This window comes from Aedes aegypti, chromosome 2 (assembly GCF_002204515.2).
Source record: "Aedes aegypti strain LVP_AGWG chromosome 2, AaegL5.0 Primary Assembly, whole genome shotgun sequence".
In the NCBI taxonomy this organism is placed as follows: domain Eukaryota; kingdom Metazoa; phylum Arthropoda; class Insecta; order Diptera; family Culicidae; genus Aedes; species Aedes aegypti.
In genome coordinates, this window is record NC_035108.1 from 224,723,053 (window position 1) to 224,750,284 (window position 27,232).

The 27,232-nt window shown below is 38.2% G+C and overlaps 2 protein-coding genes across 4 annotated transcripts in view; both read left to right on the forward strand.

Moving 5' to 3' along the window:
* Positions 1-19,487, forward strand: part of LOC5572905 (ankyrin repeat domain-containing protein SOWAHA) — a 408,139-nt gene extending 388,652 nt beyond the window's left edge. Inside the window, exons 11-14 of one of the 3 annotated variants that reach the window (XR_002500339.1) lie at positions 5,445-5,511; positions 11,818-11,844; positions 18,738-18,931; positions 19,120-19,160. Coding sequence is in view for 2 of the 3 variants with exons in the window: in XM_021844137.1 (XP_021699829.1) it covers positions 11,818-11,844; positions 18,738-18,931; positions 19,120-19,365 (467 nt within the window). In the remaining variant the exon portion in view is untranslated. Of the gene's footprint in view, positions 1-5,444; positions 5,512-11,817; positions 11,845-18,737; positions 18,932-19,119 lie in introns of all 3 variants that reach the window. The other 2 variants (XM_021844137.1, XM_021844138.1) reach the window with 2 other exon arrangements.
* A 5,345-nt stretch (positions 19,488-24,832) lies between these two features.
* Positions 24,833-26,705, forward strand: LOC5572907 (kelch domain-containing protein 4). The gene is made up of 3 exons (XM_001660596.2): positions 24,833-25,051; positions 25,121-26,351; positions 26,411-26,705. Exons 1-3 carry the CDS (start codon positions 24,938-24,940, stop codon positions 26,593-26,595), a joined length of 1,530 nt encoding a protein of 509 aa, XP_001660646.2. The 5' UTR covers positions 24,833-24,937; the 3' UTR covers positions 26,596-26,705.
* The last annotated feature ends 527 nt before the right edge of the window (positions 26,706-27,232 follow it).

The window sequence follows — 27,232 nt, forward strand, 5'->3', positions numbered from 1 at the left end:
TGCTGAAAACATGCGAAAAAAATTAGTTTTTCTGCTACTCCGACAACTGTTACTTTCGATGCTTGTTGTAGTAGTTTTAGTGCTTTGTGTAGCTTATAATTACTTGTTTCAATAACGGATGCTATCTGTAAACACTTGTGGATACTTATTATCGCCGGGTAAAATAACTTGAAATTTGATTTTTGTCTATGAAGCAACGCACTGTGAGACGCCTCAAATTTATAATACAAAGGCCAATTTGTATCTAAACATCTGTGCCATGCCTATGAAAACGCATTTTAGTGCACAATTATGTTTGGTTTCTACTTTTCGAGAATTGAAACGGTTTAGTATCCAACAAATCTATAGCCGGTTCTTCCGGGCATTAAGTCCGAGTGGTCACTTCTGGTGTATTTTAAACGGTACAAAACTCTTCACTTATAACGTTGAATATCAGATGTTAATGATTTATGCAAATTAAAGTGATTGCCATTACAAATAAATGAAGGTAACTTGGCATGTACCAAAAAATAGCCCTTTTTCACCCGACTTGACTCAGTCACCCACCGGAATAACTACGGCCACAGGAATATTTTCGGCTTTCTCTCGCCACTTCTAGAAACTAGATATGTGTGCCAGTATACTGACAAAAAATCATTTGAATACGTTTAGAATTCGCTGAGCGGCGAGGATTTTAGTATTTTTGCTTTCACTCAGGCCTATACGGGTTAAGTGTAATTTTTGTTGATTTTGAACGAAAAAACTGCTTTCAATTTCAAAATCAAATACGGATCTTTCCCCCTTAACCCGTATAGGCCTGAGTGAATGAAATAAAATAAATCTTTCACTGTTCAGCAAAAAATGAACGGATTTCGATAATATTTTGTCAGTTTACTTGTACATATTTCTACTTTCTAAAAGTGACCAAAGGAACTCGGGAATGCTCATGTGGCCGGAGTTATTCTGGTGGGTCACTGGGGCAGGTCAGGCGAAAAAGGTTCTGTGCTTTTGTGCCCATATAGGTAGGCAAATTTCAAGTCAAAGAGATAGTTTTCGGAATCGGCTATAAGGTTGGCTAAATTTGAAGAAAAACGAACCTTTTGAGAAATGATTGAAATGGATAATCATGTTTAATGCATTCGATTAATTCTACAAATGTCCAGTTTCGGATTTCACAGGACACGTTAAACTTAATATAAGTTTCAAATTTATATCTACACATATGTGCAAAACTTATGGGAACGTATTTTTGCGAACTGTTTTATTTTATATCTTCTTTTCGAGAATTGAAACGGATTAGTATCTATCAAATCTTTTGCTGGTTCTTCCGCCCCATCTTGGGATGTCAAAAAAAAAAACACTTTTTTCCGACCTGTCCCAGTGACTCATCGGGATGAGTCCGGTCACATTCTCGAAGTTTCTCTGTCCACTTTAAGAAACTAGATATGCTGCCTTTCTACGCCTACTTGTCCTGTGTTCTATGTAAACCTTATGGACCGCGGGACAAATATACGCAGAACGGCAGTATGTGTACTGACAAAATATTATTAGGGGTATTCACTTAACAGCGTAAAGGGCTGCGTAAGTCATGCTAAATTTGTTATTTGAAATATTTCATGACATTGCATAAACTGCCAATGGAATATTTTGGTATGTTCGGGATGAAAACCAACACCCCATCAATCCAAGAGCGCTTTGGCGATCTGACAAATGTCAACAGTTTGTTCTTAGTATGTATTTATTCGGAAAATGCATTTTTATATTTCGATACCAGCAAGACGTGCTTGCACTGTGATCCGGTATTTCATGACTGGCAAACCATTGCTGATTCACGTTCCACGTTCTTTATATTGAAAAACATATGTGTCCTGGTTACATAATTGGATACCTTGATCTAGGTCGGAAATTTACGATCTATTTAGTGATATCGGAGACGTGATTTTTTTCTGAGGCTCCGGGAATAGTTATGTCATTTTTTTCATAAAAATTGAGTAAAAAAAATAATAATCTGGCTATCTACCTCAGTGCTCTGTGGACATTTTCAAATCAAATAAAAATAAAGTTCCTCCCAATCAAATCATTCAAATTAAAATGCGAGTGGCGTTTTTGGGCAATATGAATAAGGAGCATAAGTAATGTTCCGGAATCAGCTCCAGGTGCCCTGGAAAAAACGGTCGTATATGAAATTTTGTAAGTACCAAACTTCGTTGCTTTCCATGAAACGTTGGTGCGCCAACCATCACATTATTTACCACTATCTGTAATATCGATTGCCACAAAAGTTCAAACCAATGGACGCACTGGCTTAACCTCCCAACAAAAAAAAATATCGATTTGTTTGTCGTGAAATTGCAAAATCCAACTTAAATAACCTTTAATTTGCGAGTTTAAATATCAGGATTAAAAAAATATATACAGTGGGATTCCGTTTTTGGCATGCTCCGTTTTTGGCACCCCCCGATTTTGGCAACAAAATGGATCCGTTTTTGGCAACATTTTTGAAAACCATTGAAATTTGTGAATTTTTGCAAATATCTGTGTGTCGTTTGTGTTAGTCATTTGAAAAGCAAGTCAGGTTCACGCTTATCGAATTTCAGAGCTCAATTTTCCTTGATATTCCCCCAAATTGCACCAACTGCTAGTATAACCGTTCGCGCCTATTTACTTCTAAAAGGTCGTATATTTGCAACGTTTCATAAAGTAATCAATCTCTATAAGTAACTCAACTAGAGTTCCAATATCTTTTCTCAGGCATTCACGCTGTATGACCAGCCCACTTGAGTATGCCGCTTGGTGATACACATTCTTCTTCGAATTTAGAAAAGCTCTTTTGAACAAAGCACAAGCATCGACACAAGAGCAACAAAAAGTCTGTGAGTTTCTATGATAAATTTCTTCTCGCCTCTTCAGATCATGTTCCTTTTATTGTGGAATTGAATGCATAGCGTATGTAAAAGCATCCAATGGAAGCAAACCAAGCAAAAAGTCGGGTCTCTTAGATTTTTATAGAATTTATTTGACAATACCAAGATTAATAAATGACCCACCAGCTTTCTATACGCTGTTTCGCCACCATGACGCATGCAAACACAGTTTATTTTCAATAAGGTAATTAAAGCGTGTGATTAATATGCTAGAGACTCTGTATAATGTTAGACATTTAAAGAAACGATCCAATGTGTCTCAGGATGGACTATAATGCATGCCATATCAAGATTTTAATTAAGCATGGATCAAAATGTTCCTAATGCTAGGTCTAGGAGTTTTCTAACCGTATTCTGGAGAATTCTTATGGGATCGTATGTTTTTCTGGGAATTTTCAGCGAAATCTATTCCTACTGGGCATTAAAGGTTTCTTGCGGGATCCTTAAGAGATATAATTAGTTGCTTGAGACGCTGTGCAAAATCTCTCGATTCCTTGTAAATTCCTAAGGTGTCAGACGTCCTGTAAGCTTCTAGCGGAATGCTGTGATTTTCTAGTTGTATTCTGAACATTTCTAGCAAAATCTTGAGGATTCTGGATAGGTTTCCAGCGGAATATGGAGATTGCTGTTGGTGGTCTTAGAAGTCCTTATGGACTTCAGCAATATCGCAGCAGAATCTTAAAATTCTGAGCTTGAAATTCTGTGCTTAAAATTCCTAGCAAGCTCTTGGGTAGACGTCAATTCCTAATTGACTTCTAGGCAAGATTCTGTCGATTTCTAGCGAACTACTTCAGAGTGTAAACGGATTTCTGTGGATTCTTAACGGACACCTGAAGATTCTTATCGGGATTTAAAGGTTTCTTTTTTTTCATATCGGGATCCTGCAAATATCTATTGGATTCATATGGATCAATAAGATAAATCATTATGTTTTGTAACACATAGAACTTTTTTGTAAATAAAACGTTTTCAATGAAAAGTTTTGTATTTTTGTATTCTTTCACTATTTTATGGAATTGTTCAATTCTAGAATAAAGGTCACCTATGCGATTACTGTTTTTACACGGCCTAAGTATACAAATATTATACATAAAGCTTATAGAACATCTTTGAAGATGCATCAGCAATCAAAAGTGTGTGGAGCGTCTGTCACAATTAACATGACAGGGCTATAAATTTATAGCATAGTCTTCTCTTACGGAAATCCGCTTTGAAATGAACCATTTGGAAGTCTGGCCATCATTTGGATCCATAATGATGATGAAATAACGTCCAAATAATATTTTTGAAATTTGAAAAATGGGTTCCGATTTTGGCACGGTTCCGTTTTTGGCAACTGAAAATTTCGATTTTGTTGCCAAAAACGGAATCCCACTGTATTGACATTTACAGTTTCAGATTTACAGCTGCTACTTCTAAACCAAAGACAACTAGATTAAAAATAATCAGTTTGACACTTCATGAGGAATATTTTATCTATCTATATAAATAAAAATGAAATGGTGTTTGTATGTCGCGAAATAACTTACGAACGGGTCTACGGATTTAGATGATTCTTTCTCCGCTTCGTTCGACAAGGGTTCCGACGTGTTTGTGTAGATCAAAATCCAAGGATATTCACCAGAAAAGACGAAAAAACAAGAATGAACGGAACTGTCATTTTGTATGAGGTGAATCAAATCGTTTTCCAACAGCCTACTTGACGGCAAGACGAATTTTGCCGGGACCACTAGTTTGAAATATTTCCTTGCTGCAGTTACGCAGATTTGCATTTTACGCGACTTTAGGTGAATACCCCTATTGAAATCCGTTAAGTATACACTGAGCAGTAAGTATTCTATTAAGGCTCAAGAATCCATCATTCAACCATCAGCAATCATCGAAAACTAAAAATCAGTTTTTTCGTTCAAATTTTAAGTAAATTTCTTTATAATCTATCATTGCATTACAGAGAGTAAGCGCAATGCAATGATAGATTTTCGTGAACATTGTTTCGATTTTGAGCAAAAAAACTAGATTTGAAAATTTGCAAAACGATGATGGTTATTTTCCTCTTAAATTTACTTTCACTCAGACCTATGGCGCCGTCCGAAATTACGTAACGCTAGGGGGAGGGGGGAATATACTCAAGCTTTACAGCTCATACAAAAAATGATGAATGAAATGAAATTTTTTCATACAAAAAGCGTTACAGACGGGGAGAGGAGGGGGTCAAAAATTTCCGAATTTAGCGTTACGTAATCAATGGACGCTGCCTATACGGGTTAAACTAATGACTCAATATCACCCTACAAAGCTAACCTTTCTTCTATTTCTTATCATTATGTATCACTCAAGCTATATAATTGTCATAATTCGTTTCGATTCTAAATTTGCACCTAAGTCTAATGATAAGAGCGTTTTACCTATTTTTAATATTGACGAAGTTTGTAATACAATTCTTTTCTCTTTTTTATTCACCATATATTTTCTTCACGCATCGACCCAAAACATATTTTAAACTACGGTGGTGGTTTCATAAAACTAAAAAAAATGCGCTAGAAATACAAGCAATGAGGCTTCAGTTGCTGAGCAGTGGTAGCTCTACTTGGAGCTTAGGATCCTGGAGGCAAGTTTCTTTCGTTAATTCCGTTCCATATACTTTTTTGTCGTATTGCTGTAGGGTAGATAGTAGGGTAAATCGGGATAATGCGCCCCACTTCATTTTCAACAGATTGTGATTTTTTTACATGTAAATATGATTACGTATCTTAAATATCCGCGTAAAAATGATGTTGCGCATATTAGATCTTTGAGAAGTATGTATAAACATCCAATTGAAATTCCAAAAATATTGAAAACCTGTCCGATAAGCAAGCATCGTTGTAAATCTTTGCTATTGTACTTACTTTTACCGGAAGAAGAGTGCTAATGGACCCTTTTAAGCTTAGCAAGTGGTGGAATTCTCCTTTGAAACATTCCTAAGATGTTGTGGACCTTTTTTACGGGAAGGGCATATTACCCGGTTTGTTTTGAAACGTTAAGATTTGGACCTTTTAAAAAAAACATCCTGAACCCTTTTTGAAGCTACCTGGCAAAAGAAAGTTGCATACAGAGCATGACCAACTAAATAAACAACACCTTGACATCAAAAACCATAGAAGTAATGCATTTGCTACTGCGATAGAGCAGTTTTTCCTTAGAGGGGCGTATTATACCTTTTTACCCTACATATACTGTACACATATATTATCTGCACTTTCTGGTTTGCATAGTTTGTTAACTTTTGTATTCCACTAAGCCGACTTGTTACCTAATATACCTATATATACCCCCTATCTATATGTTTATGCTTAGAGCGCTGTTTTGCATTTCGCGAGTTTAATAAACGTCGTTTTTTTTTTTCTTTTTTGTGTCTTTCAACTCTTTGTAAAAACGCATGAATTTTTAATCAGGTTGTGTTGGGCAATATTCTTGATAAGCTGGGACGTTTCAAGAACACGCCTAATTAGAAGCTTTTTTGCACTGTAATTACCAATTGGTGGGAATACTCCATATAAGACGTGGCACCATCATATAAACCGCGAGTGCAGGTAACGAACTTTTACCCTTCTTATTATTGTTGATTGCTGATTATATCCCACTGGTGACAATTTTGGTAAATTTTTCCAGCTGTCTTAAGTTTGTACAAGCATCTCGCCGATTACAGCAATGTCTCCACGCATACAACCTACGAACCTCGTACTGCATTTCCTAAGCAGTAAACACACCACATAAAGTTTTTTTTTTCAGCTATCATTTGCCGTATACCGTAAAACGGGGTAACTTTGATGATGCGAGTAACTTTGATAGTGCGAGACACGTAACATACTAAACGATATAACATAAATTCTATTAATTAAGTGTTATACAAAACGAATACAAAAGTAAAGAGTATAAGTATGGTCATTAAATCTGGATAGCATACTACTAGTAGAACTTGAATTTGGTCTCAAATCTCTTAGCGAAAAGCAGTTTTACAAATTGAGACCATTTTTGTAATCTAGGTCAGAAATTCCCATATAACATTAAACGCCTAAAGGTATGCAACGCCAAAATTTATTCGATTTTGTTCGAAATATTCTTACTTATATACCAAGAACGACTGATTTATTTTAAATTCAATGTCGAAATATGATTTTCAATAGATATCTAATGCTTCATTTTCACAAATTTCATATCACTTTGAGATGTCTCATATTGCGAAGCATCTTCATGTGTTACACTTTGCGAAAAATCCGAAGATCTTAACAACGGAGCAGTATTTCATGAGTACATTGCAGTCCTGTAGTATAACTTGAATCCTTCTTGGTTTACTAGGCCTTATAAAGGGTTTACGAAGCTTGTTTCATTAAAAATTGGTTATGGAGAATTATAAAACGATTATAGTTGTTTTTTCTTAAGGGGTCACCGTGTGTAAATCCAGGTTTAGAAATGAAAACTTAGTGTGTGCCATTACTATATGAAACATGGTTCAGGTAATTGATATAGGTATTTAATTTGTACAAAGTAAAAACAAATTGATCGAATTCACCCGATTTTACGGTACCCTCCAAACGTTAACTAAATTTTGGAAATCGCTCTTAAAGAGTTAAACAAATTTGTATTATTATTATTACTGTAACAATGTAATAGGTACCAATTTTTTCACGGGAAATTAAGTTTATAATTTTATTTTTACAAAGAATAAATTGGCTATTCGTGTATCAAATCATAAGAAAGCTGTATCAAACAACACGTGTCTGGACGCTTCTTGCGTTATGTTGAAGCGTAAATGGCATTCAGTATTACATTGATAGTACTTCAGTCTTACTAGCAGAACCATGTTACAAGAAACGGCTGACATCGTTATGTGGCATGAACACCTTTTCGCTTTCACTTAACAAGTACATTCCTATCATTGACATATAGAAGCACCTTACGCTATGAGGTGTTGTTCAGTGATCAATAACTGGAACATCTCTAGATGGCATTCGAACCAAACGAGTGAAGCATAATGGCAATTATGATAATATGGTAGCGCTCTCATAATTATGCACAATGTTTGTTTTCGTAATTCTCCAACTATGACGAGCATAAATTGCACTTGTGGTCGAAGTTGTTCTGACTACCCTTTGTTGTCATACTGTTTCTTATGTATTCACCTTCAGATTTCAATGTCTTGCAATGTTTTTGAATTTTAAAGCTGTACTAGCATTGTTTTGACTTTTACTAGCCTTGTTGTTTACAAATTTTGTGGAAAAGTATAAGACGATTTTTTTTCTGCAGCGCCCTATACAAAATGTCATTTCCCCCTATCCTGGTCGAAAAGTGTACCGTTTTCATTCATAACACTGTTCGACAAAAAAAAGTCGATCTGAATGCACAGAGACCGGACACCCCGGGCTTGAAAGTATAAAAATGAACAAAAATAATGGCGTTTTCAGAATGTTCGTGTCTGCCCCAGGTCATTTTTAAAATATACTTGAACTTTTTGCATTTTTTATTTAAAAATCTAATCTGATCAATAAACCGACACAGTGTTTTATATTCAGGACAGCGGAATACATGTGCCATATAATGTTTTCAACTTTAAATACAATATGAAGAGTTGTAATAAGATTTGCAGGGAGCCCTCCCCCCTTTTTTTGTACTCTCCCCATTTTTAAAGTATCGCAAATGATGGAATATTTGATATACAGGGGGTTGTCAAAATAACAGGGACAGGCAAAAATTGGGCCAACTTTGGAATGCTGTAACTTTGACAAAAATTGACCGATTTCAATTCTTTAAGAAGTAATGGACGGGTCAACCAATCTAGTTTTAAGGTGCATCCACGGAGATGAACTATGACCACCGGATACCGGTGATAATCCGGATTTCCGGAAGCATGTCTTATGCAGTAAAATTATGACGTGTTTTAGCAAAGGTCTCGGCTAAAAAATCAAAATTTTACTACACATGAAGATAGAAGATCAAATTCTGAAGCGATTGGTGTGCCAAGTATTAAGATCGGTCCAGAAACAACCAAGATATGGCCTTTTCCCCGGAATTGGTGCCGGTAGTGGATCCGAATTGGGATCAAACAATTTATTCACTCAAAATATGTCGCGCAATATTGTTTTCTCCCTAGCTTATCATAAAATACCCTATTATAAATTGAAAATGAGTCTTGTACAGATTTGGCCACTCATGGCGCCGCCAAGTGCCCCGGGGGAACCTTGCATAGGGGACATTTCGATTTTGACACCAAAGCATATCATGCGACGGCTCATTCTTCATGTCTTGTCGTAAATAGGGCAACTGTAGACTCAAAATGGATAGTTGACTACAGTGACTACTTCCGGGACCACCGAATGTCCCCGAGGGAACCTGTAATTAGGGACAATTTAAATTGAACTCCAATACATATCGTGCGACGGTTCATTTTTCATGTCTCGTGCTAAATAGGGCTATTGTAGACCTTAAGTGGATATTTTACTACAGTGGCCACTTTTGTGACCACTGGATAACCCTGAGGGAGGCTGTGATGTCCCAAATGACAGATTCCTCCGGGAAATTCCGGTGGTCCCAAAAGTGGCCACTGTAGTCAAATATCCACTTAAGGTCTACAATAGCCCTATTTAGCATGAGACATAAAAAAATGAACCGTTGCACGATATGTATTGGTGTTCAATTTCAATTGTCCCTAATTACAGGTTCCCTCTGGAACATCCGGCGGTCTCAAATGTGGCCACAATAGTTAAATATACACATTGAGTCTACAGTTGCCCTATTTACGACAAGACATGAAGAACGAACTGTCGCATGATATGTTTTGGTGTAAAAATCGAAATGTCCCCAATGATAGGTTCCTTAGGGAACTATAGGAGGTCCCCAAAGTGGCCATTCTAGTTAAATATCCATTTTCGGTCTAAAGTTGACCTATTCATGACTAGACATGAAGAATGAGCCGTTGCACGATGAGTATTGGAGCTCAATTTCAATTGTCTCCAATCATAGGTTCCCTAGGGGACACCCGGTGGTCCCAAAAGTGGTCAATTCAATTAAATTCTCATTATGAGTCTACAATTACTTTATTTACGACAAGACATGAAGAATGAGCCGTCGCATGATATGCTTTGGTGTCAAAATCGAAATGTCCCCTATGCAAGGTTCCCCCGGGGCACTTGGCGGCGCCATGAGTGGCCAAATCTGTACAAGACTCATTTTCAATTTATAATAGGGTATTTTATGATAAGCTAGGGAGAAAACAATATTGCGCGACATATTTTGAGTGAATAAATTGTTTGATCCCAATTCGAATCCACTACCGGCACCGATTCCGGGGAAAAGGCCATATCTTGGTTGTTTCTGGACCGATCTCAATACTTGGCACACCAATCGCTTCAGAATTTGATCTTCTATCTTCATGTGTAGTAAAATTTTGATTTTTTAGCCGAGACCTTTGCTAAAACACGTCATAATTCTACTGCATAAGACATGCTTCCGGAAATCCGGATTATCACCGGTATCCGGTGGTCATAGTTCATCTCCGTGGATGCACCTTAAAACTAGATTGGTTGACCCGTCCATTACTTCTTAAAGAATTGAAATCGGTCAATTTTTGTCGAAGTTACAGCATTCCAAAGTTGGCCCAATTTTTGCCTGTCCCAGTTATTTTGACAACCCCCTGTATATCAAATATTCCATCATTTGCGATACTTTAAAAATGGGGAGAGTACAAAAAAAGCGGGGAGGGCTCCCTGCAAATCTTATTACAACTCTTCATATTGTATTTAAAGTTGAAAACATTATATGGCACATGTATTCCGCTGTCCTGAATATAAAACACTGTGTCGGTTTATTGATCAGATTAGATTTTTAAATAAAAAATGCAAAAAGTTCAAGTATATTTTAAAAATGACCTGGGGCAGACACGAACATTCTGAAAACGCCATTATTTTTGATCATTTTTATGCTTTCAAGTCCGGGGTGTCCGGTCTCTGTGCATTCAGATCGACTTTTTTTGTCGAACAGTGTAATACGGACACTTAAGGTCTCAGTGCAGTATAACTCTTCTAAAACCATATAAAATAAAGCATTCTGTATGATTCCTTTGTTATTGTTATCGAGCCTTCGAAACACTTAACTTTGGAATGGTGAGTGGAGATTTTGATCCCGCAACATGAATAATTTTAAATAAATAGAAATGTTTGGAATTTTCATGGTCCTTATTCCGGACGCTTCTTCACTTTTGCCTCATATTCCGGACACAGACACTTTGATTAGAATTCCGGACAGCTCAAGAAAATCATAAAAAAGTCAATTCAATAATTGGAATGGTCAAACCACCATATGAATGAAAAATGCTTATTAAAACGAGCTTCGATAGTGAAAAATTTTGAGTGGCAAAAAATTAAACATTTCGTGTGAAATGTTTTCCATACAAAGTAGAGTGTCTGGAATTTGAAGCTGTCCGTAAAATGAATCAAAACTATATCTCAATTAGTAAAAACCTGTGTTGGTGATGATTTTTTTATGTCTTTATTAAAGAGACTCGGCCCAAGGCCGGTTCGTCTCTGCGTGTTGATATGCCTATCAAGTAGATAATTAATACACGAGTGTTTTTCAGCACTAACTCTTTCTGCTATTTATTTATTTAAGATTAGACTAATATTTTGTAAAGATACTTCAAAATTAATCGAATATTCGTATATACCACATATTTATGTTCTCACATAATATCTAGTTTAGCTCTATCTTGATGCGCATGGTATATTCTGTCTTGAATTTGTAGATATTACTAACACTAACACTTATGTTTCAGTATAACACGTGATATGATTCGAAACTTTAATAAGCCAATAATCTGGATGTATTTTATTTGATAAAAGCATACATTTTACTAATTGTTTTATTTTTAATATTTTTATAGAAATCAAGGCCAGGAAAAAACATACAGGTAAAACAAAACCATCCGGTTGGTAGTAAGTAACACGAAAATCGAATAAAACCCTAAACATTTACAAATTTTGCTATAATTATCTGAAAATCTCTGCAGTTAGCAGGTAGATTACGCTTTTGGTACAACCCAATAGAAAGTGAACTGGTTGGGCTTTAAGAATCCATTTTAATGATGCTGAAAAGTTCCCAGTTTGAAAGCGTTAGTTACTGGACTAAGGACTGTCTATAATTGAATATTAGTAATATTTTACTTCAAAGCGAGACCATAACGAAATTGGTGCTCTAATCTATGTAATTTCGATTACATACTGTAAGAATAACTTGACATCTTTTGGTGTAATTTTTAGATTTTATATATATATATTTTTTTATTGAGGTCCAAACATAATTTCTAACGAAATCTTATCAAACGTGGTGTTTTACTAAATTACAGGTGTTCAATAAAAATGAGAATTTTTTCAGTCATATTGTAAACCAATATTTTCAACGAATTCAATATTTTTTATTGAAAACAAAATGTTTATTCTTAAAAAAAAAACGTCAGTTAATGTTGAACATGGAACCCTGATCAGTACATGCGCTTTGAAAACAGCTCGCTTTTTATACACAACCTTTAGCGAGCTATTGCTGTCGATGGTGGAATGCGCGACAGGTCTGGAATTAATAAGGAGTTGGCTTTGGTATCGCAAAGCTAAATAATTTAATATTGTTTTAATAATCCAAATTTGAGGGTATCAGAAATCATATCGGGATTCAATGACAAGTATTTTGCAATTTCTGAAAATTGTTGAGTAATGATTTATTATAAAACTCAAAACTTTTGCGTAAAGAAAAAGCATCACGTAATACACATTACGCAACTGACTATGACAACACTGCATAATTCGGTGCAGGAGAGAAGGCCATTTCATGACAGATTGGCGTGATGAAAAACAGCCTATTACGATGAGAAATTACAAAATTGTAGTTTACTCAACAAGTTTTAGAATTATGATTTTTATAGCACGAGTCGTACAACGAGGCTTGCTGAGACAGATTAGTATTATGAAAACAGCCTACTACAATTACAAAAAATGTTACGAATCTTAGTAGCCTTAGCGCAAGTAACTTGAAGGTAAATTTGCAAGATTTGACATACGACCTTCAGTGAAGTCTTTATAACTTTGTTATTTTCTAACGAATTTGAAGCTCTTAGCATCATTCTCTTCAAAATTAAATTTACAAAAGGTTTGTAGAATATCAAATTTGCCTAAAATCAAAACTTACTTGATACTTGATGGGCTACAATTTACTACGATGAATTTGCGCCAAATGGATGAGTCTTCTCTACTGGGCCCGGCCCTGGGCTAATCGCTTCCAATCGCCTTGAACATTAAGTGCACTTAAGTCCACTTCAACTCCAAAAAGTCACCGTTTACGCAACCTACCGCGAAATAGACGGCCTGGTCGGGGTTCTCTGTTGAATATTATCATCGCTTGTCGTTCCGGCATAGGGGCAACATGACCAGCCCAACGCAGCCTGCCGTGTTTTATGCTCTTGACAATATCCACCTCTTTATACACTTGGTACAACTCGTGATTCATGCGACGCCGCCAGATGACGGTTTCCAATTTAACGCCGCAGCACTTTACGTTCAAACACCCCGAAAGCTCTACGGTCGACTTCCTTCAATGTCCATGGTTCATGGCCATATAGGAGAACCGGAAGAATAAGTGTTTTGTATAACGCGAGTTTTGTTGTCGTTTGCAGGCTACGGAACTTCAGCTGGTTTCGGAGCCTGTAGAAAGCCCGACTCGCGGCGGGTAACATCATTATTGCACGTCACTAGTGTTCCAAGATACACAAATTCTTCAACCATTTCAAACGTTTCACCATTTCGCTACCACGTCCAGACCCACGTTGACAATCAGATATCATGTACTTCGTTTTTGTGGTGTTGATCATGAGTCCGATCCTTGTGTCTTCCTCTTGGAAGGCACAACCACCTCCAGATGATGTCGATATCGTCCGCAAAGCTAAGGAGTATATGAGAACGCGTGATAATGATACCGCTTCTTTGCACACCAGCTCTCCTGATAGCACCTTCGAGCGCTATGTTAAACAGCAAGTTAGAAAGAGTTTCAATCTATCTAAGGTTACGAACGATAACGTACACATGCTTTTGATCCATCAAGCGTTGTACGAAGCAGTCTAGGCAGCTTCGCCGGAAAGCCATGTTATCAAGCCTGCGCGGTCGTTGCACAAAGCGCGGTCGTTCCACAAGGCGTGAGACGGCGCTGTTTTTCTCCGCACACCATTGACAGATTTGTAGAACCGTCCCATGTCGTGCTGTTCCATTGCTTCTTGCGCCTGAGAAATTATTGCCTTTTCGTGCTCCTGTTTCTTTCTGCGATGAATCCGTTTTTCGGCTGCCCTTACTTCCTTGTACCGCTCTTTGCTCTGACGGATACCAGACACCAACGGCTTCTAGCCAAGTTCTTCTCGTTTATCATTCTCTGGAACTCATCGCCGAACCAATTGTTCCTTGATCTTCGTTGAGTAGTACTTACCTCTTCTCGCACTACTATGCTCACCGCTCCGTGGGCTGACTCCTACAGATTGCAGAGGTTGATACTCTTCTTCTATTCCGCTAATCCGCTCCTCGAGCTTTCGATGATAGTCCGCTGCTATACCATCTGATGACAGGCGTTGATTATTGAAACGCAACGATTGCCGATTTCTAGAACTAGAAACGGTTGATACTCGCGCTCGAATTTTGCTTACAACAAGATAGTGCTCTGAGTCTTGAAATCTTGACCCCTGAAAGTTCTAACATTGATGACGTCGGAAAAATGTCGGCCGTTTACCAGAACATGGTCGATTTGGTTGCAAAGTTCGCCATTTGGGTGTCGTCAGGTATGTTCACGAATATCCCCAGACAACCAGGAATCGCATGAAAGTTCATGTTACAACTCGTTTATTCATACTAATTACATCGAACTCGCAAAACACCGTTGACAAACTCGTCAGATTGATGAGCTTCCTCGCATAAAACACTTCTTTTCTGAGTTCATTTGTACGTTTTGTTTCGTCCCGTACACTCGTACAAAGTAAGTCGAATCAGTCCGTAGCAGCTGTCAAATCGACATTTGTTATCATAAGTTAAGTCGCATAAGATCACAGGTTAGTTCGGTGGAATATTTATGCACTCGCATTGTATGTTATTATGCATCACATAATATATGCACGCATATCGCCTCCACTTTTGTACGTAGAAGGCCTTTTCGCGACATCTTATAAGTGAAATGTTGCAAATACAAAGCCTCCAAGTGATTTCGTTATACGTACATTTTGGTTGTCTGGGTCCTTGCATGCAAAGTAGGTGCTACTGATGGCCATCCCCCTGGTGGCAGCAAAGTTCGCTAAACGTAGGCCGTTGTCGTTGGTAACGAAGTAAAGGCTCTCCGTACCAATGATAAGGGCGGAAAAGGTCCTCTCTTCCGACCTGCGCATTTGCGTCGCCGATGACAATTTTCGCGTCATGTTTTGGACATTCTCCATAGGTGTTGTCGAGACTATCGTGAAACGCATCCTTCGCGTCATCGGGTTGGTCGTTTGTCGGTGCATAGACGTTGATCAGGCTGTAGTTGAAGAACTTACCCCGAATCCTCAATACGCAGATCCGCTCGTTGATCGGCTTCCACCTTATAACGCGCTTCATCTGCTTTCCTATCACTATGAAGCCGACTCCGTGTTCAGCATAATTGCCACCGCTGTGGTACCGTGACATGCTCTATTACCGTGAGGTTAAAAAAAGCTCAAGTTTCAATCGATCAGATAAAAATAACGTATGATTATTTTCAAGTCTTTCATGTTTTATATAGTAGACCGTTTTATATACTTTGCATAAAAAATATGATTTGAATCATTTGAAAATTTTAACCATAGTTACAGTTGATGTTGTTAAACATACCAGTGTTCCAAATACCGTGCATCTGACCCCGACTGCCGGGTCACATTTTGAAACAACTCTCAATTGAACAAAAGAAACGTATTAAAAATAAATCTTTTGTATCGAACAACGTATTGAAGTTTGCATGATTGATTCGTGAAATAAAAAATATATTTCACTTCGCCATTTCGGAATTATAACTGAAACACGGTATTTGGAACCCATAAGCAACCGTGCCCTAATACCGTGTGTTGGCACCAGGCGATTACATTCTAACATTATTTTTGTTTGTTTGTGTGTGCAACTTTAGTTCAAGTTTGTCACGACTTTCTAAATACTACTTAATGTGCTAACGTTTGTGACAATCATTTAGAAAAATAAATAATATGATATGCTAGAAATCCACATAACTCTCAAATACACGGTATTAGAGCAGGTCACGGTAGATGTTATATCCGAATGCAGTGTTAGCGACGGGTTCCCCCGCTCTGGTTTCACGTTCTCCAGATCTTGGCCATCGCACTTCCTGATTAGCTGCCACTCATACCATAACTTTTCGCAATTCACGAGCCAAAAGGCTCACTCGTCCAGGTTCATTTAAGGCCCTGACGTTCCAATCATAGTCCTTATTTCGTTTCCAGGTCGGTCCCGAAAATAACGTTCGCTTTTTCTTCTTTACCAATTGTGTGTGGTGGTTAATAAATTCGGTATGCTACCTATCGAGGTCGTGCTACCTACATCACGTTGATGGGGCGTACATCCTCACTCTAGCTGATGTTAGAAGAACAACAGTGCCCAGGTTGCACTACCAGCTAAGTACGCAACCCTTAGCTGGCGGTCTTTGTCATCATTTGACACGTGGAAGCGTGAGGTAGGAACTTGTGAGGACCAGAGCTGTGTTGGTCGTTCCATCCTGATTATCGACTCACCGTTTTGCAGCCCAAAACATTTTTTTAGTAAAAAGAGCATAAATTAAAAAATAACTAAGACTAGTTAATTTTTTTTTTTTATTAAAACTAATTTTAGTTAAAAAAGGTTATTCTTCATTTTTTCTCTTTTCACTAAAAAATCATATTTGTTGAACCATAACTTCATGAATAATAATCCGATTCCAGAGTTTGCTTACACCTGTTGGTACAACAAGTTCAATAAACAAAAATGTTCAATCTGTTTAGCAAATTTTTGAAGCGCCTCACTTAATGAGTTATTACGCAACTCAATTTTGTTCATAATGATCTTGTGATTCGTAATGATTGATTATGCAACTCAAATTACTAGCGTAATAAGCTAATTCAAAAAGCTCTAATGAGACGGCCTGCTGTCCCGCACCGTAGTTCCTCACGGGTGAGCCGTGACAAAAAAATCTATTACCTACAATTAGAAATTGCAAAAAAAAATCTTTAGTTTTCTCTAACTGAACGACGATCTATTGAATATTAAAAATCTAGCATTGTTAACTCGTATAAGCCTGAATGAAAGACGAAAACCTAAAACTCTCATCGCGAATACACGGAATCCATTTTTTTTTTTTTTTTTTTCATTTTACTCATATCTAGTATCTAAACTTGGTCAGAGACATGCAGGAATGTTCCTGTGATCGAAGTTATTCTGGTGAGTCACTGCCACTGGGTCAGGTTCTGATAAAAAAGGAATTTTTGTTCGCTGTGCTTTTGTACCCCTGGAGATAGACAAATTTCAAGTCACAGAAAGTTTCCGGAATCGGTGGCCACTTCGTCGATGGTTATTTTAGTAACACACATCAATATGAACCTTTCGAGGAACAATAGAATAGAATTAACATACTGCGTGTATTTGATTGATCCTACAAATGGCCATTTTCCGGTTCCCGGAACATCTAAAATTTACTATAAAGTGGCCTCTCTAAAAAACTGTGTCAAGCTTATGGAGCACATTTTTGGCAACGATGTAATTTGGTGTGTACTTTTCGAGGCTTAAAACGATTTAGTATTTATCAAAGCTATAGCAGGTTCTTCTGGGCATTATGTTTGGATGACCACATCAAGCACATTCTTAAGGCGAAGTAGGCCGTCATTGAAATTTGTACGAGTCGTTGATGATTGTTGCTAATTCATCTAACGATTTCGAATCAAAGGAAATCAGTTGGTTTTCCACTGACACAGCTGAAAAAGTATCAGCATACTTTATGCATGTAAGCGCATACAGTGATACTTTTTCAAGTCAATATAAACTATCAAGGAGGGGCCCAGATAGCCGTAGCGGTAAACGCGCAGCTATTCAGCAAGACCAAGCTGAGGGTCGTGGGTTCGAATCCCACCGGTCGAGGATCTTTTCGGGTTGGAAATTTTCTCGACTTCCCAGGGCATAGAGTATCATCGTACCTGCCACACGATATACGCATGCAAAAATGGTCATTGGCATTGTAAGCTCTCAGTTAATAACTGTGGAAGTGCTCATAAGAACACTAAGCTGAGAAGCAGGCTCTGTCCCAGTGGGGACGTAACGCCAGAAAGAAGAAGATAAACTATCAAGACTGAGTTTTATCACTTTGAAATGCAAGCTGAAAAGTCATCATTGTTGCCAAAACGAATGACGGGCTACTTAGCCTTAACGGTCTAAAACTCTTAATTTATGATGATTATCAAATCTTAATGATTGTAGCTAATTATAATAAATTTCATGCAAATAAATAAAGGTAACTTGGCGGGTCCCAAAAAAAAGCTCTCTTTCATCCAACCTGACCCACCGGAATAACTCCGGTCAGGTCACAAGTTTTAGAAACTGTGTACGAATAAACTGACAAAAAAATGAAATGCATTAAGTATTCGCTAAGTGGTGAGGGGTTTAGTTGTTTTTTGCTGTCACTCAGGCCAATGTAAGTGAAGAAAGGTTGAATTATGTAATTATTTTTATCTATTGAATGGACTAATAAATCACAAGTAATGCCGTAACTCTATTTATAATCCTCAATATTCTATAGAAAAAGACTCGGGATTCCTGAGGATTGGCTCACTGAACGTTCGAGTGAAGAAAACGACCGAAGCCTTCAGCAACTTTTTGGGAGTTGGGACCAACACGACGCGTCTTCCTCCGAATATGAGAACTAGCGCTCCACCAAATTCAGCTTACTTTGACAAGTTGCACAAGAGCTGGGGATCTGCTGATAATATACCGGTGAGTATATTCAATTGTTTATATTAGACTTCTCTTAAATGTTGGGCGGATTGTGATGATTTTTTTTTTAAATTATCGTTTCCTTGAAATTCTATCAGTTTTGTAACAACAATCATTAATAGATCATTTCTTTTCTATATTCTGGCCCAAAATATGATTTAAAACCAACTATACTCTTTATTTTTCAGAACGAAGATGGCACCATGCCTCCACCCAAGTATGGTTCTGTGAAAAAACGTCGTCCAAAACGGGATGTTGAGTACGATCCAGGCAACGACCACTTCAGTCAAAGTGTTCCCACTACACCTAGTCAAACGAGAGCTCCAATCGGAATTCTGGCAGAAAACCCCGATACCGAGTCGGAAAATCTAGGCGATTCGGATTCAGATACAGCATGTGGTTTCGATTCAAATTGGAGACCGACTTATTTATAAACATAAACGTCAGATTTCGTCCTTATACTATTATATTATATCGGCATTTAAACTAAAAAGTATAGTACGAAAAAAAAAGTTTTAAAGTAAATAAAGATGGTAGTTCTATGTTGAAAAACAAACTTTGTAAGTATTACAATTGGTCGGTGTTCAAACAGACAGGACCAAGTGTTTTTTCATGGTTCCAGGAAAACGTTCCCCAGGCATGCGAAATATCAGAATATTTGCATTATTTGCTGTAATAATGGAACTTATCTACCTATTTGATAATACATCTGTATCAAAATAGCAACGGGAAATGATATTTAATGGTGTTCTTAACGTATCTTTTGAACATCAACATATATTTCTAGTCCGGTCTGTCTGAACACCGACCAATTTGTGGCTGTTGTAACTGCTTTTGAAACAGAAGACCCATTTCAGATTCAGAATAGGTAAATCTACTCTGGATATCAATCAGTTGTCCAGACAGTTGAGATGGCAATCGAGCATAAAAAAGGGGTATCAATCGCAAGCCGAAGGCAATTGTATAAGATTTTAAAAACCTATTTTGATGGACTATTCTACTATGTACGTACATATACGACACACATGAAGGGTAGAAAAGCATTCAAATTATAGCAGGAGTACCTCAAGGTTTTATCCTGATCCCGGTATTATAGCATGCGATGTACGATTGTACATTCGGGTAGATGGCATTAAGGGTAATGGGGTAGAATATGGATGGAGGAAATAGAGATAACCATCTTCGTAGTCCAGCAATGGATGAAATCTAGAAAACTGGGACTAGCCCACCATAAGACTAAGGTAGTGGAGATCAACAAAAGCAAGTCTGAGCAATGTGCGCTGCCGTTATACGCATAATTCTCCCTTGTTACATTCTGCAATTTTTTTAGTTTTTGTAGCCAAAAAGTCTTTTTTTAACCTATTTTATTGAGGAACGTGGTCAGATTTTTCACAAGAAAGGCGAAGTCAAATTTTGATTTTCTTTGGCGGTGATATGAATCATGGATGCTAAGTATCCTTGATTGCTTTATGTTGGCGCATTTGAAGCCCAGTTAGCAAAAGTTTGCACATCAGACTAGTCGAGATACGTGAGACGAATATTGTTAATCAAAGCTTGTCGTTTTATCTCATCCGACTCGCAGACTCATCCGTGCCGCAGGTTATTTGGAAATAACCTTGGGCACGATTTTCGAAGAATAACAGATGAAATTCTGATACTATCCTATGTGATTTTCTGAAAAGAATGTTGAATGAAATCCTGGACATCATTCTCACAGAATACAGAACTGCATTTTAAGAATCATCCTATGCAAGAATTTGTCGCAATCCTGAGCACAATTTCCACAGAATTCTGGACAAATAGTATTCTTTAAGGGATTCTTACAAAACCATGTGAAGAATACACATCAACTGAACATAGTTTTAGATATTTATTGCTAAGAGCCAGCCAAGCTAAGCCTTCCGCTAGAAAAAGTTTGCAAGTACCGCCATACATCGGGATGAATTGTTGAGCTGTCTGGTTGCTGCAGATGAACAACTTAACGTGTAGTGCGAAATCGCATCTCAACTCACCAAAGAAACGGTCAGTTGAGATTAATAACAGCTCTACTGCCAACAAGCGTCATTGGGGCCCATTTACAAATTTCATAACGCTAGAGGGGGTGGGTGGGTGTCCTGAGGATGTTACGGCCCATACAAAAATGGAATAATGCTCATACAAAAAGCGTTACAAGGGGGTGGGTGGGTGTCCAAAATGGTCAATTTTAGCGTTATGAAATAAATGAATGAGCCCTTGTACTCCTCCAATACGAATGTTGTCAAAAATAGAGAGAGCCGCAGCTACCCCCTTAGGCCTAGTGATCCTTTATAGAGAGATAAGCGGAAGTAAAATGGAATGATTTGGCAACAGACCAGCAGTGCTGATTTTGCTCGGCGTCGAGAATAATATTGTAACACGGACATGACTTCCTCATTGCTAAAAAGTGTATTTTGTTTCGTTATAGATCTTCGAGCTACATTCTTCTTCTTCTTTCTGGCATTACGTCCCCACTGGGACAGAGCCTGCTTCTCAGCTTAGTGTTCTTATGAGCACTTCCACAGTTATTAACTGAGAGCTTACTGTGCCAATAACCACTTTTGCATACGTATATCGTGTGGCAGGTACGAAGATACTCTATGCCCTGGGAAATCGAGAAAATTTCCAACCCGAAAAGATCCTCGACCGGTGGGATTCGAACCCACGACCCTCAGCTTGGTCTTGCTGAATAGCTGCGCGTTTACCGCTACGGCTATTTGGGCCTTCGAGCTACATATCCAAGCTAATAAACAGTCGAAAAAATCAACAACTAAAAATCGCATTGACAAAAATTTAAAAAACAAAAAGATTTCATTTTTTTTGCTTCATGCAAAATTACTTTTATCGAAATAATTTCAAGCGGATTACATTACTCCTCAAGAAAAGTTTAAAACAAACATAACGCATGTTCGTTTGCACGCAGCGAACTGGACTATCGAATTTCATACATTTTGCCTTATGAAAGGTGGTACGATGATTGCAATACGAACGCTTTATGTATCGTTTTAGCATCACTCCACATCAAGGCGTCGATAGGCGCGTGGTGTACGCTCGGGCCTATCGATCGCAAGGTTCTTGGTTCGATTCCAGGTTGCCGCGAAAACGTTTTTTGTTTTCAAATTCTGGTTTCATAAGGCAAATTTATGAATTTCAATCCGGTTTCTTGTGGCGAATTTTCATAAGGGGTTCCTATGATTATCGATAGTCCATTTGCCTGAGTATGGCTCACACTTCGGCAGCTCTTGCTGTTCGATTGGCTCACACTTTGACAGAAATGTCAGCTTCCGCGAATCTCTCTTATAAAGGATTACAGTCAACTTTCGTTCGTTGCACTAAACCTGTAGTCCACTTAGTGAAAGACTTTCACTAGTCGGGCTGATTTTTTCGCTGTCAAAATATTGAATACAATAGAAATTCAGGGCTACCAACATTGATAAATTGAGCTTCATGTCAAAAGTGACGTTTGTGTTCGTTTTAAGTGGGCTATAGCCCACCTAACGGGAGCCCAATTAAAACGAAGCCCACCTAAAGATAGTGCAACGAACGAAATTCGACTGTACTAGTATGGGATGGTACACAAATTATGTCACGCTAAATTTCAACTTTTTCGATACCTCCCCCCCCCCTTTGTCACACTTTTTGTATGAGTCCTCCGAAAATTTTGTAAGGCTTGTCACGCTCGGCACGACCCCCTCCCCCCCTTGGAGCGTGACGTAATTTGTGCATGACCCCTATGTAGTGGGTAATGTTTGGTATTTTTTTTTTCGCATTTTGTTCATACAAAGATACAATTTTAGGTATGCTACCAAGAAGTACACTTATAATAAGTACGATTCATGAAGAAAACTAGAAAATGATGAAAATTCAAATGGGACTTTTATGCGAGTATGAGCAGTTTATGTGCATGCAAATTTAATTATGATTTGACATCAACGATTTTTCTGAAAATTTTGAATTTTGAATCCTATGAAAAGATCTTTAGATTACAGCAACATAAAGTTATAAAATTGAAAATTCCTACGGTTATGTTACCGGAAACTCAAAATTCTTTTTGAAGTCTTAGTTTTTACGGAAATATCTTTCGAGATATTGAAGCTGGCATTATTTTCCCATGACTTTTATTGTTCGTTTAGTTGAGGAATAGATTCTCGTGCACATTTTCAGCGTGGAAAAATAAATACTCAAACGTCAGTTTATATGGCACTTTCATAGAAGCACGCACCTTGCATTCAATGTACAATCCAACATAATGCCTTACATGTGCGTTACCTGTTGGTTTTGTTAGCTACGACGCCATCCAATATATGGCAAATATGGTGGGAGAATATTTTGGTGTGACAAAATTATTTAGGTGTGAGTCTATTAGAGGGCAAAATCCTTAATGGTCTAATCCACCGGTGTACTAAATTCACTCGGTCTGAGAATTGTGACACTTGAGCGGGGCACGCTCCCGTATGATCCCCACGTGATCTGGACCCGCTCTAGTGTCAAAATTCTTCGATCGAGTCAGTTTAGTCCACCAGTGGATAAGACCATACTCAGAAGGAAACTAATCCTACTAACTACTAATGTACTAATCAATAGGGTAACGACTGTTTATTTCGTTCTAAATCGCTAACAGTTGGCGCCAGCGGCAAAACCTTTTCGAACATTCAGTTTCTTTCACCGGCCGCCGAGCGACGACACTGTTGTTTGTATTCCTCCCATTGATCACGCTACGCTGGATTCTCAAATTTCTCAAACTTTCAACATAAGCGCATGGAAGAATGGTAGTCGGAGAACTGTCAAAACGTATGGAAAATATTGAGGATTTTGCCCTCTAATAGACTCACACCTAAAAAATTTTGTCACACCAAAATATTCTCCCACCATGTTTGCCATATATTGGATGGCGTCGTAGCTAACAAAACCAACAAGTAATGCACATGTAACGCATTATGTTAGATTGTACATTGAATGCAAGTTGCGTGCTTGTATTAAAGTGCCATAGAAACTGACGTGTGAGTATTTATTTTTCCACGTTCAAAATGTGCACGAGAATCTATTCCTCAACAAAACGAACAATAATGAAAAACGTAAATTACTTGCAATTTGGAAACTGGATCAAAAAAGTAGTGATTAGAAATCATGTGTAAAGTGAATACATAACTTTTTGTGTTTAGTTCATCTTCCGTAGAGCTTTCTTTGCTTCAGGATTTCGTTTTTACTACCACTGAAAAAGAGCCATCTATTGCCTTTTCAGTTTTGAATATCGCCCTATTCAACAATCTCAAAGCATGAGTAGCAACCTCTGAAGCTACTACCAGTAGCTTTGTACTAAATCCTACTTTTATTCATACCAACGCGTTGTTTGTAGAATGTTCGAAGGGTGTAGAGAAATAAAATGACTCAAAGGGTTTATTCACAAATTTAATAAAGCTGAAGGGGCTGGGTGGGTGCCCTCATGTTGTTACGGCTCATACAAAATTTGTAAAATACTCATACAAAAAGTGTTACGAAGCGGTGGGTGGGTGTTCAAAATGGCCATTTCCAGCGTTATTCAATATGTGAATAAACCCAAACATGTTCCACTTGTGTTCCACATGTAGCATTTACTTCCGAGAATGTAGTAAACTCAATTTTACTACAATTTATTCCGCCCAGATGATGATGGTGTGAGCTGGGCGATGGATTTTAATGAAAATCGTTCTAAGTTCGTAAATTTATTGTTTCTCAACAACGAAGTAAGAAATTTTTACCGTGTGCTATGAAAATGCCTAAATGCATGCAAATCATATATGTATACACTTCTTTGTTGTTTCATGCCCCTCGGATTTTAAAAGCACGCAGCCATCACGCCTGACAGATCGCTTACCGGTGGGTAACTTCAAAACGCCGCCAACACATGCTTTTATTTACATCTGAGTACAGAAGTAAATAAAACGTGCATTTTACAACCGCTTTTAATTAGTGCTTAAATTTTCACAGATTTTCAGTACATTTTCGTGCATAATGGGTAAAAAAGATAAAAATAAGAAAAAAGGGAAGGGAGCCGAAAAAACTGCAATGAAAACGGATAAAAAGCTTGCCGCCAGACAGAAAAAACTCATCGCAAAATTGGGAGAGGTATGCATTCTAATGGAAATTGGCATGTGCCTCACAATGTGATATCCATTTCTCTGACCATCATTTCAGGACGACATTGAGTCGATTGTGGCCAAGTACGAGACGAAGGAAACCAAATCTTCGGATTTAACGGAATCTTTATGTGCCCCACCAACTGCAAGAGTAAATTTTGCCATCTGCTCACATCCGGATAAGGAAGAGATCTTCATCAATGGGGGAGAATTCTTCAATGGTCAGAAAACATTTGTGTATGGAGATTACTACTGCTACAATGTCGCCAAAAACGAATGGAAAGTTCTTAAATCATCAATTTGTCCAGCTCCTCGGAGTGGTCATCAAATGGTGTCGGTGAGCACTGATGGTGGGCAAATTTGGCTCTTCGGCGGAGAATTTGCATCACCATCGCAGCTTCAGTTTTACCACTACAAGGATCTATGGGTTTACCGTATTGCCACGAAGCAGTGGGAAAAAATCAATGCCGCAAATGGTCCCAGTGCTCGAAGCGGTCATCGAATGGTGGTAACCAAAAAGAAGTTATTTGTCTTTGGAGGATTCCATGATAACAACACCTCGTACCGATACTTCAATGATATACACTTCTTCTCTTTGGAAAACTATACATGGACAAAAGTGGAACCATCTGGAACGCCACCAGCTCCTCGTTCCGGTTGCTGCATGGTTGCCAATCCCGAGGGGAAGATCCTTGTTTGGGGTGGCTACTCTAAATCCAACGTTAAAAAAGAAATAGATCGCGGAGTAACGCACGCAGATATGTATTCACTGACATCGGACAAAAATGAAATGAAATCGTTCAAGTGGACTAGCGTGAAGCCTGGGGGCAAACGTCCACCTCCAAGGAGTGGAATGAGTGCTGTAATCGCTGCCAATGGAAAGGCGTACACCTTTGGCGGGGTAATGGACACTGAGGAAGACGAAGAAGATGTCCATGGTATGTTCAGCAATGAACTGCATTCACTTGATCCAGCGTCTCACAGCTGGAGAAAATTGGAGCTTGCTACAAAGAAGAAGAATACGAAACAGCAAGACGCAGAAATGGCCGAAAGCAAACCAGTCGAAGAGAAAAAGGTTGTGTATGACGATGGCATTTTCACTATGTCCGTGGGCGGTTCAACTCAGAGCAGCTCCAGTTCCAAAATGGAAACGGATAGTGTTGATCTTGGTGGGCCATCACCACGCATGAATTCCGGCATCGTGATCTGCAAAGGAATACTGTACATCTACGGTGGCCTCTACGAAAGCGGCAGTCGACAATATACATTGAGTGACTTTTATTCTATAGGTATGGAGATTAGGTTTTTTTTTCGCTTTTTCATAAACAAAGCCTATCATTTTCTACAGATTTACATAAAATGGATCAATGGAAGACCATAATTGCCAACAGTCTTACCGGCAATGAATGGTTAGGATCGGATAGCGAGGAAGGATCGTCCGATGAAGATGATGATGGTGATTCTGATGATGACGACGACGACGACGATGACGAATCTGATGAAGATGATAGCTCCGATATGGATACCGAATAAAACTAATCTGATTCACAAATAAAATTATTACACAAAATAATGAACAGTCACCTACCTATCGATAAAATAGACGAACAGGGAAAAAGGCGGTCTTAAATGTTGAAAATGTAGTGGATTTTTTTTTAAATTTAATTCTTCACAAATACCCATTCACCCCCTTCAGCATTTTGAAATTTGTGAATGGACAGTGCGCTCCAGAAATAAATAAAGTCCTTAATGACTATTTTTCATGTATAATTCTGGTTCATGCATAAAATATCTAAAATGTGAGAAGACAGAGTTATCTTTAAGCAGTTTCTAAAACGTAGATTTGCCAGCCATTCAAAAATGTACACTTAGGATAAAGTTTCCATTTAGGGACGGTTCAAATATGACGTCCATCGTTTTTCGGAATTTCTAGACCCCCCTCCCCCCTGTGTCACGCTTTTTCCAATACCTAATACACGCACTGTCACACTTTCATAGAATCCTTCCGATTGAAAATGTGTTGGCGGTGCTTAAGGTGCAACTGTTTGCTATCCATAGGCCTATTCATATGACGTCTTAAATCAGCTGATCGGGAAGCACTTTGACAGTTCTTCTATGAAAATGACAGGCCCGTGTTAGCACCGGTCCTCCACCGATGTAAACAAATGCA